The following is a 15,631-nucleotide window of genomic DNA, read 5'->3' as shown; positions in this document are numbered from 1 at the left end:
GATCGTGGGTGGGGGGATGGAGATTCCCGCCGTTGCAGGTCCATCCGCACACCGCCGCTGAGCCTCCTTCGCCAGACGCCGTAAACCCATGCCCGAGATGGAGAGTACAAGACACCAAGAGCCTAAAGCCGAAACCCGGCCGTATCCCGAACGAACCGACATCAAAAGACGCTGATGTAGTTGTTGATGCGCTCTTTTTGCTTCTGAGCGATGCACTCGGCAATCCACGTGATGTTGCGAATTTCCTAGCCACCCAGGTCAGCATGCTAGATGCAGAGGGGGTGTTGACGCAAAGCCGCACGAGATCGACTCACCTGCTCTCTCAGCTTCACCCACGCGTACACGATGGCATACGTAAACTGCCTCGTGAAGGCGCTCTTGGCAATCTCCATCTCCTTCTGGTAAAACATGTCCTCGAGGCTGCGACCCTCGGGGCCCGCGCCGCCCGCCAGGTTGCCCGGGCCCGCCGGCCCGCCGCCCAGCCCGGCGGCATCAAAGAAGGCCTTGTAGTCCGCAACGCCCTCCACCGCCAAACGCACGCCCTCAAAGTCGTCGGCGCGCGACAGCATCAGCGTCCCCTCCGGGTACAGCCTGCCAAAGTTGGGGTACAGCTTCTTGCGGTCCGCCTTGGACAGCTCGGTCCCGAACGAGTTGAGCGTGATGTTGATGGCGCGGCGGTCCGCCTCGAACTCGAGCAGCTCCGACATGACCTCGGCGGTTGGGGTGCCCGCCATGTCCGGGTGTGAGTTGACGAACCGGTAGAAGTCTTCGAGGTAGTTCTTGTAGAGCGTGTTGCGGACAATTTCAATGTTGAGCTCGTCCAGGTCCTGATGAGACAGGCTGCCCTTGAAGTACGGCGCCAGGGGCGTCTCGATGAGCACGCTGTTGTACAGCTCCTCGATGTTGGTCGCCACGCAGAGGACAGGCATCGTCTCGAACCAGCCCAGCGGGTGGCACCGCTCGAGCAGCTCGCGCGTGTCGCGCTCGTGGAGGGTGCCCGTGATGAGGAGGGCGACGTTGTCGATCATGTAGCCGTACGTCACGTAGTCCATGAACCGAGCGAGCGAGCCGACGGCGTTGGCGCGGACGTAGCGGAACTCGGAGACCAGCTTGTCGGTGGCCTTGGCGGCGAGGCTAGACGTCGACGGGTTGGGAGGGAGCGAGGCGAGGAAGTCGCCGTAGGCCGGGCCGAGCTGGAGCTTGAGATCTGTCGAGCGTTAGAGGTGGGCCCGCGCCTGGCTCTCCATGACAACGCCCTTGGAGGCCACAATACCGGCAAGAGGAGAGAAGCCATACCATCGATCGTCTCGCACTGCGTCATGTTGGCGTAGTTGGTTCCCGTGAGGAGGCCGTTCCGGTATCCCCGGACAATGCCCTCAATGTAACTGCGCAGGGGAGAGAGATCCATCAGCCTCGCCGGCCAGGTACGGGTTGCTTCGCAGCGGGAATTCCTGGGGACGCATACCCATTGTTGACATTGAATAAGAGGCCCTCCATCTTGCCAGGCCGTTGCTGTTGATGCAGGATGACTGACAATGACACTCTCCGTCCCTTCGCTATGGCGGCGATGGTGGTGGTTGGTGTTGGGGCGGGCGGCGGGTCGGGGCGGCGTTGGCGAGTGTGGTCGGTGGTGAGTCGTTGATCTGGTTGGTTGGCTCCGGTCTTGGGCCGTGCAGCAGGCGACGCAATCTGCAACCTCGAAGCGACGGCTGGGTTTCCGGTAACTAACAATACCCATGGTTACCAACGGTTACCTTATCTTATCAGCCATTGCACGGCTGGGTGGGCATGGCTCGGTATGGTATCGTACCGCACCTATCACAGAGGTAATTTTGCCTGCCGCCTCCGCAGAAGCTTGGGCCACCTGAGGCTGGGCCCCACTCTACTACTCCAATCGACCAGCAAAAAATTGTTCTTCGTTCTCAACTTTTTTTTCAGAAGCCCGCCGAGTTAACGATAGCACAGCCGCGAGAGGGCCGCTTTCCCACGCTTCCATCGACATCAACAACCGCGGCTGGTGCAATCCATTCACTGTCATCAAGATGCCGCTCTTTATTCTCGCCGAGACGAGCGCCGGGTAAGTCATTGCTCCTCAATTGCACCGAATCGACCCAAACCGACGGCGTAGCAAAGTCGTCGTCGCGACCATGGCCTAGCCGGCACGCGACGACTTGCTGCTGCTCGATGACTTCGCATGCGACGAGACACGACAGACTGTCGCTCTCGTCTTGGTCATGACCTACGGCGCCGAAAGCAATGACTTGGCCGACCCGTTCTAACCCGTCGATTCCAGTTACGGCCTGTTCAAGGCGACCGACAAGAAGCTGCTCGAGTCGGACAACCTGACCGACCGTCTGTCGACCATCGACAAGATTGTCAAGGAGTAAGTGATACACATACACATACATACATACATGCCCGGGATGCGGGGAAAAAAAAAACAGTGGCCCGTTTGCTGACCGCCTCGCTTGCAGAATCAAGTTGAAGGAGTTTGCCAAGTTCGACAGTGCCGCTAGCGCTGTGGAAGAGGCCACTGGCTTGATTGAGGGCAAGGTCACTCCCAAGCTGGCCAACCTGCTCAATGAGTTCAAGGACGAGAAGAAGGTGACCCTCGCCGTGGCCGAGAGCAAGCTCGGCAGCTCCATCCTCAAGGGGCTGCCTCATTTGAACATCAAGCCCGTCTCGGACTCGACCACCACCGACCTCTTCCGTGCCATCCGCCAGCACTTCTCGGACCTGGTCCCCGGCATGCTCCCCGAGAACTTCAAGGAGATGTCTCTGGGTCTGTCGCACTCGCTCTCGCGCCACAAGCTCAAGTTCTCGCCTGACAAGGTGGACGTTATGGTCGTCCATGCCGTGGCGATGCTGGACAACCTCGACAAGGACCTCAACCTGTTCGCCATGCGCGTCAAGGAGTGGTATGGTTGGCACTTCCCTGAGCTGGCCAAGATCCTACCCGACAACCTGTCGTACGCGCGCGTCGTTGTCACCCTGGGCATGCGCACTAGCTCCAAGGATGCCGACCTCTCGGAGATCCTGCCCCACGAGATTGAGACCGCGGTCAAGGCCGCCGCCGACATCAGCATGGGTACCGAGATCACCGAGGAGGACCTCGAAAACATCAAGCTGCTGGCCGAGCGGGTCATCAGCCTCTCCCAGTACAGGAAGGAGCTCTCGGACTACATCGAGAACCGCATGAAGGCCCTTGCGCCCAACACTGTTGAGCTCGTTGGCCCTCTTGTCGGCGCTCGCCTGATCGCCCACACGGGTTCCATCATGAGCCTGGCCAAGAGCGCCGGTTCCACCATCCAGCTTCTCGGCGCCGAGAAGGCCCTCTTCCGCGCCCTCAAGACCAAGCACTCCACCCCCAAGTATGGTCTCATCTACCACGCGTCGCTGGTTGGCCAGGCCTCGGGCCCCAACAAGGGCAAGATCGCCCGTCAGCTCGCCGCCAAGCTGGCTCTCGGCATCCGCACCGATGCCCTCGCTGAGTTCCCCGAGGACGCCGATGACGAGACCCGCGCCGAGGTGGGCATCCGCGGCCGTGCCAAGATCGAGAACACCCTGCGCCTCCTCGAGGGCAAGGTTGTGTCCAAGGGCGTTGCTGTCAATCCCAACGGCATGGCCCTCGGCGCCCCGGCCAAGTGGGACATCAAGGAGGCTCGCAAGTACAACGCCGACGCCGATGGCGTCTCCGCTTCGGCCGCCCCCAAGCGTCCTCTCATCGAGGAGGTGGATCAGGAGATGGCCGAGCTCGATGTCTCGGACAAGAAGGACAAGAAGTCCAAGAAGAAGTCCAAGGAGGCTCCGGTCGCCATTTCCAAGGACGATTACGCTCGCTACGCCGAGAAGGCCGGCCTGTCCGTCTCCAAGTTCGCCAAGAAGTACGAGAAGGGTCTGATCAAGATCAACGCCGACGGCTCCGTCGAGGTCATCAGCAAGAAGGAGGCCAAGGAGGACACCGAGGATGGTGCCGCCGAGTCCAAGAGCAGCAAGCGCAAGCACGATGCCGACGCGGAGGAGAAGCCCAAGAAGAAGAAGAAGAAGTCCGACAAGGAGTAAGCGCGTCCGCGCCTCGGCTCCTGGGATTTTCTTTCCTTTCGGTTTCTTCTCTCGCAAATTGATGCTTCTTCTGTATGATACTCCTTCTCTGGCGTCCGGGCTCGGCGGTTTCGGCGTTTGGTGAATGGGCAAAGAGGGTCGGCGTTGGTGGTGGGTTGATGCGTGTGTGTGTGGCTTCCACAGCGCACCCGAGCAAAAAAAACAACAAGGCAGGGTGTGATGAGACATAGTTTCTGCATCTGCGTACGCACAATGGTTCACACAGTTCACCGTAACATAGTAGGCGGCTGATGGCTACACCGCGACCTGCGCAAGCAGTGATTCATAGTGCACATAGCATGCGGCTGGAAATGCCGCTGTGGAATTTACATGGAATTGCGAACTAGATGATATCCCAGCGCATGCTTGCACTTTGATGACTGTCGAATCCCGATGTTGCGAGGCTGTCTAGCCGTGGTGTTGAAGGTCCTGGGGCGTAGAGGTGCTGAGGTCCAATCCATGGGGGCCCACTTTTATTTCATCAGAGCTCGGCCTCACTTCTCAAGGTTTCCCGTCCCGTTCCCTCCCCATTTCCACCCCAGCATCATCACCATCACCACTACCATCACCACAAACAAACATGCCCGACTCCCCGCGACGACGATCGCGCTCGCGATCACGTTCACCAGCTCGCAAGCCCAAGGTCACGGGCGGGTTCCGATGGAAAGAGAAGCGCGCCGCCGATGACGACTCGCGCGACTCTCGCAGCGGCCTACAACGCGGGTATCGTGATCGGTCGCCCAGGAGGGATAGAGACAGAGACGGCGAGAGGGACCGGGAGAAAGACAGGGAGAGAGAGAAGGATCGCGACCGAGATTCCGGGAGGGATCGGGATCGGGACCGCGATCGATATCGGGACCGAGACAGGGACAGGGACCTCTACGGCAGCCACCGCTCCTCCGACCGCGACCACAACCGCGAACGCGACCGCTCCCCGCGCCGACCACGCTCACCACGCCGCGACCGTGATCGCGATCGTGACCGCGACCGCGACCGCGACGCCGCTTCCTCCACCTCCTCTGCCAAGCCACCCAAAAAGTCCGCCACGACGACGTCCAGCACAAAACCAGCCGCGGCGCCCAAAGTCGGCGGGGAGGAAATGATTGTGGTCACCGTCAACGACCGCCTCGGCACCAAGGCGCAGATCCCCGCCTTCCCCAGCGACACGATCGGCCAGTTCAAGGTCATGGTGGCCATGAAGATCGGGCGGGAGCCTCACGAGATCTTGCTCAAGCGGCAGGGGGAGCGGCCGTTCAAGGACATGATTACGCTGGGGGATTACGGCATTTCGAACGGCGTGCAGCTGGACTTGGAGGTCGATACCGGGGATTGAGCCGGCTTGGTGGAAGGGTTGTCTGGAAGCGGGGCAGTGTTGGCCAGCTGTTGGGAAGGCGGGTGGTTTCCTACTATACGGCGGAGTGAGGTGTTGTGCGTGTTCGAGGCGTAATACTGCTTTTTTGGGGGGGCGAGAGGGGAGAGGACCGTGGGATTGATCAGGTGCCTCGCAAGGGCGGCGACGCCGAGGAGCATGCTCTTCTCTCTGGAGGTAGGACGCATTGTCGGGACTGGCGAGATGCCTTGCGACTACACAGTATGTTCAAGGTTGAACGACTGTGATTTTGGGACGAGGGCCTCAGTTGCTCTCGCAAAGGCGCATCATACCGTACCTGGGCTGCCCACACAGCAAGGCATCTGTCTGCTATCCGCTCCCTGCCCACGGCCCGACGCATCCTCCATCCCCCACGGTTGTTGTCCAGGACAGGGGGAGACAACCTGGCCTGCGGTGAACGATGAAGGATGCGGTCAGCTTGTGCTTGGTCGCAACAGTCAAGGTCTTGTCATCGGTGGGGGGAAATCCGCGCACAAGGCCAGATATTTCCCCGTCTTTACTGCGAAATCGATCGGGGGGGTGGATCAGCCTGCCACCAAGACATTGATTGATGGGCCCTGTCGAACATACGTACGAAGCACTTCCCCCTCTTGCACTCGTTCCTCGGTCCACAGCTCATAACAAAGTGTTGGCAAGTAAGAAGCGGCGTACCAGAGGTTGCTTGCTGCACATGTTTGATAACCGTCTCACGCGCCCATCTTAGCCCATCGTCCCATACGAGACCATACGAGACCATGTGTGATGTGTGGCCTCTACAAAGTCGGCTTTCACGGTGCTGGTGCTTCCAGGTTCAAGACATGGCGGATGGCGTCCATAAGATGCCACCGAAACCACAGAGTTCCACAAACCACTCGCAATTGATTCTCAAGCGGCACAACCTGTACGAAATACTATACACCTCCCTGGTACCGATCTCTCTCTGCACCTAATGTCACCTATGTACACTCCCCTCATACCAACTAATATACACTCCAACACCCCTCCCCCCCCCCCCCAAAAAAAAAAAAAAAAAATAACATCCCCCCCATTTTCATACCTTCCAATCACCACCCCTGAACTCCTTCACACCCTCCTCATAATCCCCAGCAGGCCTCTACTGAAAAAGCCGCGGCTTCTTGCACAACTTCAGGATGCACGCGTCCCCGGGTTCCGTGCAGATGCCGCAGCTCTCGTTACAGCACACCCGGCCGACCGGGCAGACTTTATTGCCGCACGGGTTGCACGCTTGCTGGGTGCAGGCCTGGTTGGGCTTGGTGCAGATGCCGCAGCTCTTGTTGCAGCAGACTCTGCCTCGGGGGCAGATGGCGGGGCCACCTGGTAGAAGGGGGAAGGGGGGCGGGGAGAGAACGGTTAGCGCGTACCGTGGAGATGTTGGGGGAGGGGCGGGAGAACGAGGGGTTGGTGAGACATGGCATGGTGAGTTTGGGTGAGGGTGGGAGGAGGTTCGAGACTCTGATGAGACAATAGATACGGAAGTGTCTCAGGGGTCACCTACACTCTTGTTCCCCGGGAAGAAGGCACCGAGGCCTGTTGTTCACGACGACGCAGCTTGTGCCCGGGCAGCGGACGGTGGCGCAAGCATCAATCTTGGGATCCTCGGCCGGCGGCACCGGGTTGGCGAGCGTTGTCGAGGCCGCCAGGGCGGCGAGGAGGAGGGCCTTGAACGGGATCATGGTGTGCTTTGGTGGTCGTTCCCCGGCGGGGTAATACGGGTTGGCTTTCGACGTGGTGCTGATGGGACGGGCCGCCCTGGAGAGAGGGTGACGCAAGGGACGGAATGATGATGGATAACGGATGAGAAGCTACGTAAACGCCAAGCTGCTTGGGTTCTACGCACTATGTGATGCATTCTAGAAGGAGACGGGAAGCTACCAATATATACACACATGGCTCTACCTTCCCACCCGCGTGCCTTGGTCTTCCCAGTTCGAGTCATCTGAACCATTTCATTTTGCGATGCCATCCATTCATCCTTCGAGATTCGCAAAGTTCTAAAATTAGCCGTGCTTCCATCGGTTTCCCGTTGGCTTACAGGCGTGAGCTCTTGGGGGCGATCGACAGAGCAGGCCAAGAGACTATTATGATAGCCATGATCGTTGGAGCTTTTCCGGATGTAATCCCCCGCGCGCCCTATGGTAAAAAGGCCTTTGAAGACAATTCAAGACAATACTATCCTTGCCAAGACAAAACTCGACGCAGAATCACGCGGACGCTAGATATGTTCGTGACCCAACTCGGGCGTTCGGAGTTGAGTCTTCCACTTGGACATCGGGCTCCTGCTCCGCGAAGTGAGGCTCACGTTCCAGTCCTATCTCTGATTTTTTTCCCCATGTTCATGAACCCGCATCCCCGGTTGGCATCCTGTCACAGCCGCTGTGAAACCGGCAATTGGAGCGTTTGGACGGAATACGACGCCGGGGGTTGGCACCGGGTGACTTGTCCCCGCAAGCACCCCGGATCATTACGTAGGTGCGTGTGTAGTCTGGTTGTAATTATCCGACCCTATGGCAACTTGGCTCCGCAATAAACTAAACAGCATCCTACGGGAATACGAGGTTCAACGGCTGCTTCTGATCTCCAGCTTCAAAGGCGATGGCTTCTTGGCGATGGGAATCTTCCGATCATGAAAACAGGGTGACGAATTCGGTGCCCAGAGTTGCTCCGGGTCAGAGCCCGTGCGTAGCGTGCCAAGCAACCATGAGCCTGCAAGCTCTTTCCTGTACTGCGTATGCAGCCGGAATCTTGGGTCTTCAGGCAGTTGACGTCAGCATCTCCCTGCTCGAACTAGGGCAGGGCCCAACGTCTATGTACTCTACGTTGGGCGTTGGGTCTGATGCCCCAGGTCATGCCACGCCCTGTGTATCAAACTCCCCTCTGGGCGTGACGGACTTTTTGACTTGCGCGTTCTCCGCGGATCGCCATACTAGAAACGTCCTGATGCTGGTGTTTATAGATCGTGCTAGTTCGCTGCATGGAGCCACCCAGGCCTTTCATGCTCTTCACGAGCCAGGCGTCCCTGTCCCTGTCCAGCACCCGCTTCGTCTCCTCGTATCGTCCCTGGGGCGACTGTCTATGCCGATAGAGGGCTTACTGACCCTGCGCCCCGGGTTGAGGTGGCGTCAATGGTAATGGGTGCCTGCTCGTCGGCTCTCAGAAGACTGGCGGAGATGCGTCAGGGTGTGCTCTTGGTTCAAGCTGTGCCATTCTTGGTACTGCTACCTGCAGAAGGCCCAACACCAGTCTTGGTGACTCGAGATGGTGGTTGGGAGGGTGCTAGTCATTGTCGTGGGTTGGGAGGGTGTTAGTATCTCTGGAGCTTGCAACTTTAGCTTCTTTCTGTGCCTCATTGTCATTCGTGAGACCCTCTTGGCGGCGCTCATCGGCGCTGTCCAGATGGGCTGTGTTGCTGAAGCCGAAGCCGCAGCCGGGGAGGCGCGGTGCAAAAGTCTTGCTCGCCCCGAAGGTGTGGTCGTCAGCTCCAATTTTCCATTTCGTGGCAGTTTCTAATTTGTCTCCAGACAGATGAAATTATTGGGTCTAACGACTGTGTAGCGATCAATGGGGTGGCGATGAGGAGTGGCTTGAGGATGTTACAGAAGGCCACTCCCTGCCAGACTCCGGTACAGCTCCATCTTCCAAATATATCTGAGGTGCTTACGTACCTAGGCGGTAGGTAGCTATGCGACCAAAAACAGAATCATAAGAACGCCACCTCCATCCCATAGCCTTCCTCATGTAGCCGCATCCATATCGTTTCATCCACCTCAAGGATCCCTTTCTGCCCCACCGTTCTGAACTATGAATCGGACGCGCTGTGAAAGTGCAACTGCTCGACGCAGGCTCCCAAAACGCTTACAGGTTCCTCTTGGTCATCAGAGCGCCGCATGTGCTATTTGAACCCCTTCATATGGCTCACGACCGATCAATCGCTAGGCGTTACCTGGATCGTGGTAACCTTCTTTCTATTCGGTCTTCACCAATTTGACAACATTCATTTGTCCTAGGTGTGCCAGGGATCCGACTCTGTAATGAAGTGCCTATACCCGGTGACGTCGTCACGAGTTTTGCCACGCCGGCCATTCTTAACCTGGGTCATCGAGAATACAAGAGACATGATGTAAGACTTGCCGTTCCACAACGGACTTCGACAGAAAACAGGTGCAAGTCTACGGAAACTGAAGGGATCTTGCCTTCGTGCACGGAGTAGGTAGGTAAAGTAAGGTAGTCATGTCTTCGAGCAACTTGTGGGAGGTGGGTTACGTAAGGCGAAATGTGGAGCCAGGACGGAGAACCTTGACGTCTAACTATGCGATAAGATAAGCGATCCCAAGAAATTATCCCCGTCATGCCAACGCCGCGATCTTCCAAACTTCCCACAGCTGTCATTGTCGGCATCCCTTACTACTTCTCTAGCGGTCTGGTTTGCGACATTCCTTCATGTCCGGGACGGTACTTAGCACGCTCTGTGGCATTTGCCACAGCCAGCCACCAAAGTACAAGTGCCCGCGCTGTGGCGCCCGCACCTGCTCGGTGCAGTGCGTCCAGAAACACAAGGCTCGCGCCGACTGCAACGGCCAGAGGAATCCCGCAGCATACGTCCCCCTGAACCGCCTAAAGACCGACGCTGGCATCGACCACGATTACAACTTTCTTGCATCCATTGAGCGCGCTCGCCAACAAGCCGAGAGGGAGATCGTCGAGTCCCGCCAGCTTCTCGCCGAGCAGGAGCTACACCCCCCCAATGAAGACCGGGCCTTTCACAAGATCTGGCAGGGCGAGGAGCTGCGCCATGTGCCCGTCCACAAAGGCCAATACAAGAAGCGTCCTGGGCAGGATGGCTCAGCCATGGGTGGCTTTGACAGACACGTCCGCCGGCGCCTGCGGTACCTCGACATTGAGGTTGTCACCATGCCGCAGGGAATGGCTCGCCAGAAGGAGAACCAGACATCTTTCAACCGACGCACCCAGACCATAAATTGGCAGGTCGAATGGCTGGTTTTTTCTGCGTCGGAGCTCGACATGCCCGGACTGCAAGATCGAGACAAAAACCCCCTCCGTGTCGTTCACAAGTCCCTCGAGGGGACGCCCATCCACCGCGCCCTCGCGACCGCCCTGAACTGGCACTGCGGCCAGCTCGACCGCCAGAGCCGCGAAGGACGTGACCCGGTCGTCACCGATGACGAAGCCGATTCGGGCGCCGACGAACCGCCACGGAAGAAACGCAAGACTCCCCAGGGACCCAAGAGCGGCACCGCCACGGCCGAACATCCGTTCCCGTTCCTGCAGCAACCTTCCGACAGCGCCTGGCTCGCAGCCCCCTCCACCATCCAATCTCCGTTCACCTCTGCCTGGTCGACCACCGCAACCCGCTCGCACGTCGAGTTCACGCCCGAAGAGCAACTCACCACATGGCGGTTTTATCTCGTCAGGCACTCAGTGCCAACCAAACTCCCGACCAAGTCGACCGCTACCAAGCACGCATCCCATCACAAGCCAATCTTCCCGCTCTCCGCCACGGACACCCTTTCCGACGCCCTCCCCGGTCGCACCGTCCTCGAGTTTCCCACATTGATCGCCGTGCCGCCCGGCGCCAACATCCCCGAGGGATATGCCGTTGGAGACTGGCCTAGACGACCTCCACGGGAGAGGAACGTTCCTCAGAACGAAACCGCATCAGAGAAGCGCCAAGAGGGCGGAGAGGGGAGGAAGCGGGCATTTGGCGGCCGCGGCGGAAAGGCAAACGGGACGAACTTTGGGAGAGGGCAGAAACGAGCCAAGCTTGAACGTGGAGCGAGATTTGACCCCCGGCCGCCAGGGCTCAAAGGCCGGGAATCGTCGCCAGACTCGGACGGCGCAGAGGAGGGGGAGATTGACAGCGAGGGCGAGGATGTCTTGGTAGGCCAGGAAGCTCCGTCGTTGCCTTTTTTGGAGAACGAAGAGGAAGCAGAGCAAGAGGAGACGGAGGGTGAGTACCGCGACGCAGCAGAGGGAGCCAAGGCCAGCGGGAAGGGCTTGGATGGGGAGGAAGGGGAGGCCCCTGAGGAGGAGAGCTCGCGCAAGCCCGGAGGAGGGCTTGTGGATTATGGATCGTCGGATGAGGATTGAGCTCCAAGGTTTAGGGATGCTATTGGACTATATATACGGAACGGTGTGCGCTTAGGAGCGGGACGTAGGGCAATGAAATGCCGAGAGAGGCTGGGATGTTACCCCCCGTCAGCTGACTTGACGACGCTCTTCGACTGAGCTTCTTTGCGTCTCTGCTTCAAATTAATCTTGTTTCCACCATTGACTGATTAGGGTAGTTATCTGCGGAAACCTTTTTTGCCTGGCGAACTCTCAGTTCGCCGAGTGTTTCGTCATAAGAGAGAGAGAGAGAGAGAGAACCATGTTGCATGGTCTAGCAATACGCCGTCCGGGCACGCCTTGACATTAACGGTCGAGGCTGATTGATGAATCAACCGGCTTGGCTTTTGATCGGCGAAAGCCCCCCATCCATACTACCGGGTGCTCTGGATAATTAGTACTCCAGCTCGGGATCATTTTTTAGAGACCTCGATAGTCATCTGTAGCGTGGTCTTGGTTCCGTTATCCGAGGCCCGGGTCCAGGGCAGCTGGGGCCAGGAACGCGAGCTCGTTGACAATTTTCTTCATTTCATACTTTTTTTTCCCCACTCAAAATAAGTTTGGACATTTCATCTTCTGCGGATTTTCTGATATAGGAATGTGGTCTGGCGGCGATCTGGTGAAGGATTCGTCATGGTGCTGTTGTTTCATCATGTTGTGAGGTTTCAAGCATGCTTGGCCTCAGGCTCCACCCCGGCCTGCGAAACACGCAGCAAAAGCGCGGTTCCGAAAGAATGTTTGTTTCTGGTCGAAATCCTTTCTCCTCCGCAACGCTACGCGCGGACGCCACCGTTCGTGGCTATTTGGAATATTGCATGCCTTGCCGAGGCCAATACAGCATGGCCCGAGGCGAGGCGACCGAGCCGGGCGGCTCTGCATCGAATCGCGGGCACATGGAACAGCTGGGCAGTACGTAACGGAATCCATCAGGAGAGGCTGGTCTGGGGTGAAGTGGCCAACACAAGAACCGGGCTACAAAACAAATCAATCGGGCGGCAAAAGATCGAATGGCTTATGAGATGTCCGAATGGCGGACTAACCACCCTAAAAAAAACTTTTGTCGTCTGGTGGCATGGATGAGTGACGTGGTTTACTGCGTAAGCACCCTTGTGAATTGGGCAGATTGAAGCATGTGAAAGTCGCAAAAAAAAAGTCAATCGAAGCCACTTGGTGATCGGAGTCGCATCCGGGTGTGGGTCCCGAGTCGGAAGCGGCATCCGTGTCTGGGCTGGGCTGCTCTGAGGCTTAGCGCCCGATCATGTCAAAGCAGAGCCGAGTCGGACTCGCGGATCGCAGAGAGGGGTTAGTGATCGACCTAGGTGGGAAGGTGAGGTGGTGAGCGGGGAGGCTTTCCAAAACGTGGGAACCATGGTTTATAGTCTTCAGGGACGAGCGGGCAAGGAGACCTACTGTGTACACCCGACGGTGGATGCAAACGCAAAGCAGGCTTTCGGAATCGCGACTCAGGGTCTCTGCGAGTTCTGGCCGAAACGGCATGCATGATGCATATCAAGGGTGAATGCCGACCGAGCCGGTGCAAGACCGGTGTGTTTCTCCCGACCAGACGGATGGCCCCATGCTGCCACCAACCTGCATCCAAGGTGCCTTGTGTGATAACGGCGCCTCATTCCGCCAGCGGATATCGTATCAGAAGCGCGCCCAGCACACCATCTTTGCCTCTCTACTTGCAGCACATCACAAGCATGCAACGCAACAGCACGCTCTCGCCGTCCACAAACTCCAAGGTACCACCACCACCACCGCCGCCGCCTCTGCTTCGACAAGCAATAACAATCGCCGGCGCGTTGATTCATCGTCATCGATTTTTGCCCCAATTTCTTTCAAAATATTAGGGGCTGGGTCCTGAGAAAAAGCAAGACATGGTGGATGCTCCGGACGGATCCGGATAAGAAGCACCCAAGAAGCGACTTTCACATGCTTGATCGAAGGCCCTCTGAGACCCTGGCTCTTATCTGGACAGGGATCTTGCTCGACGTCAGCCGTTCAAAAGTGGGGCACGGCACCTGCTCTGGGCCCTCTCGCTTCCTGGAGCTTCCATTCGAGCAGCTTGTCCCCCCACTGTTACATCTCGACGTTGTTGGACAGACAGGGCGATCATTCCACACGATTGGCAGCCCAATTGCCATGGCCAATGTTTGATGAAGCAGGCCATTCCGAGCTCGTTAAGACAGGGGCGGGAGCAGGTGAGATAGAGCGAGTGGGGCCCTGCCGAGTCAGCCCTGGCTGCCGTGGTTAAGCCGCGGGCCTGAGTCTGAAAGCACATGCAAGATTCGAGCGGAGGAACGTGCTTGACCGGGGGAGGGCGTGTGGCGTCGCCGTTTCGCACTTGGTCCCCCATGCACGCACCTTGATTCCTTGGTGCCGGTAGCAAGCTTGTGTGTGTATGACCCAATTTATGCCCGTGGCATCCTGTCCGCGCCGCCTCCTCTCCTGACCGATATCAACCGTGGAAGCCGCTCCTCCCCCTCCCAACCCCCTTCACCTTCGTTTGACCCTCTTCTATTTCATCCATCCAACTTGGAACCCGTGCCATTCCCCACCTCCCATCCATCACAAACACACCACGGGACGCTTGATTTCCCTGTCGACGTCTTCGATTCTTCATCTGTATCACATTCAGGTATTGTAGCCACCCGCGCTGTCAATCCCGTTGTTGTCACACCTCCAGAAACACGCTGGACTGACCAGAGAGTGCATGCAGAGCTCCGATATCCACCATGTCGCCGCAACCATCCGCTACCGTCGTGAACGGCGACTCGCCGCACTCGAGCACTCTTCGCGTACGTCCTTGCTATCCGCCACCCATCCACACATGGGGTTTGGAAGCAAAATGGTCCCTCTCCAAAGGGCACGTGTTGAACAAACCTAGACTGACTTGGGACGCCACAGCACCTCCTGACGATCCCCGCCGTTCAGGACGGCGTGCGGGCCTTCAACGACAGCCCCGTGGGTCGCGTGACGACCCAGCTGAGCACCTCGGCCTACAAGCTCGTCCCCGGGCCGCTGCTGTCGCTGATTGAGAAGCCCATCGCCTACGTGACGCCCTATGTGACGCCCTACGCGCACCGCGTCGACCAGTTCGGCGACCAGACCCTCACCCGCGTCGTCGAGCGCTACCCGGTCGTCAAAAAGCCCTCTCCGGAGCTGCTGGCCGACGCCCGCGAGGCCGTCTACAAGCCCGTGCGCCACGTTACCGAGGTTTACCAGAGCGTGTACGAGCGGGAGAGCAACGGCAACGGCGCCGCCACCGCCGGAGAGAAGGCCGCGACCGGCCCCGCCGCCAAGGCCCACGCCGCGGTGGTGACGGGCAAGGCGGCCGTGACCACGGCGACGATCGTCTCGGTGGAGGGTGCTATCTTCGCCCTCCGCGAGGCGCTGCGTTGGGGCGAGGGGTCCCGGGTTGCGGGGACGATCCAGACCATCATCGATAGGCTCGAGAAGGCGGCCCTTCACCAACGGGGAGAGATCAGCCCCGCTCCCTCGACAACAGATGGTGAGCAGGAGGGGCAGGATGCGAACCACAAGGGCTCGCACAATTGAGCCGGGGATGTGGCGGATGGCGGGCGAGAGTGGTCAAGCTGAATATCAAGACAGCATGGTAATCAGGGGAGCCTGTCGAGCAGCGGGTCGTTGACATTCGTTGCCCTATCTGGGCCTTCTTTTCCTTTGTGCGTTTGGTCTGGGCGAATTTTTCCAACGAGAGGTTAGGCAGGGAACTCGGTCACTTTTTTTTTTTTTTTCCTTTTCCTTTTCCTATTTCATTTCGTCCTGGGGACGCGAAGGTGGTGGTATCCTGTGGGGAGGTTACAACGGCGAGGCTCGGATGGAGACGGAAAAATTGAGGAAGCAATGACAGAAATCAACTAGCCGGGAGGCGAACAAGTTGACGTCCTGGAATTGATCGATTGAAAACTTGATGTGTCCCCCTTCTGTCAGTGCTGAAACATGTTCCTGAAGGCCAACAAGCTTGGATGAATCATCTGTTTGTCACATCCG

At 58.2% G+C, this 15,631-nt stretch overlaps 6 protein-coding genes across 6 annotated transcripts; 4 read left to right on the top strand and 2 right to left on the bottom strand.

The window, feature by feature from the left end:
- Positions 1-161: 161 nt before the first annotated feature.
- Positions 162-1,497, bottom strand: VTJ83DRAFT_6340 (uncharacterized protein; the record flags this gene model as incomplete). Its single annotated transcript, XM_071013041.1, has 4 exons — positions 162-245; positions 315-1,207; positions 1,297-1,385; positions 1,466-1,497. 4 exons carry the CDS (start codon positions 1,495-1,497, stop codon positions 162-164), a joined length of 1,098 nt encoding a protein of 365 aa, XP_070863967.1.
- Positions 1,498-2,042: 545 nt separating this feature from the next.
- On the top strand, positions 2,043-4,062 carry VTJ83DRAFT_6339 (uncharacterized protein; the record flags this gene model as incomplete). The annotated part of the gene is made up of 3 exons (XM_071013039.1): positions 2,043-2,077; positions 2,294-2,383; positions 2,475-4,062. The coding sequence occupies 3 exons, from the start codon at positions 2,043-2,045 to the stop codon at positions 4,060-4,062; spliced, it is 1,713 nt and encodes a 570-aa protein (XP_070863966.1).
- Positions 4,063-4,681: 619 nt separating this feature from the next.
- On the top strand, positions 4,682-5,434 carry VTJ83DRAFT_6338 (uncharacterized protein; the record flags this gene model as incomplete). The annotated part of the gene is made up of 1 exon (XM_071013038.1): positions 4,682-5,434. One exon carries the CDS (start codon positions 4,682-4,684, stop codon positions 5,432-5,434), a length of 753 nt encoding a protein of 250 aa, XP_070863965.1.
- Positions 5,435-6,584: 1,150 nt separating this feature from the next.
- VTJ83DRAFT_6337 (uncharacterized protein) lies at positions 6,585-7,164 on the bottom strand (the record flags this gene model as incomplete). The annotated part of the gene is made up of 2 exons (XM_071013037.1): positions 6,585-6,805; positions 6,987-7,164. The coding sequence occupies 2 exons, from the start codon at positions 7,162-7,164 to the stop codon at positions 6,585-6,587; spliced, it is 399 nt and encodes a 132-aa protein (XP_070863964.1).
- Positions 7,165-9,928: 2,764 nt separating this feature from the next.
- On the top strand, positions 9,929-11,596 carry VTJ83DRAFT_6336 (uncharacterized protein; the record flags this gene model as incomplete). Its single annotated transcript, XM_071013036.1, has 1 exon — positions 9,929-11,596. The coding sequence occupies one exon, from the start codon at positions 9,929-9,931 to the stop codon at positions 11,594-11,596; it is 1,668 nt and encodes a 555-aa protein (XP_070863963.1).
- Positions 11,597-14,352: 2,756 nt separating this feature from the next.
- VTJ83DRAFT_6335 (uncharacterized protein) lies at positions 14,353-15,175 on the top strand (the record flags this gene model as incomplete). Its single annotated transcript, XM_071013035.1, has 2 exons — positions 14,353-14,415; positions 14,525-15,175. 2 exons carry the CDS (start codon positions 14,353-14,355, stop codon positions 15,173-15,175), a joined length of 714 nt encoding a protein of 237 aa, XP_070863962.1.
- Positions 15,176-15,631: the final 456 nt, after the last annotated feature.

This window comes from Remersonia thermophila, chromosome 6 (assembly GCF_042764415.1).
Source record: "Remersonia thermophila strain ATCC 22073 chromosome 6, whole genome shotgun sequence".
Classification (NCBI taxonomy): Eukaryota; Fungi; Ascomycota; class Sordariomycetes; order Sordariales; family Chaetomiaceae; genus Remersonia; species Remersonia thermophila.
Note: the sequence above shows the minus strand (reverse complement) of the source record. Positions and strands in the feature narration are given on the sequence as shown.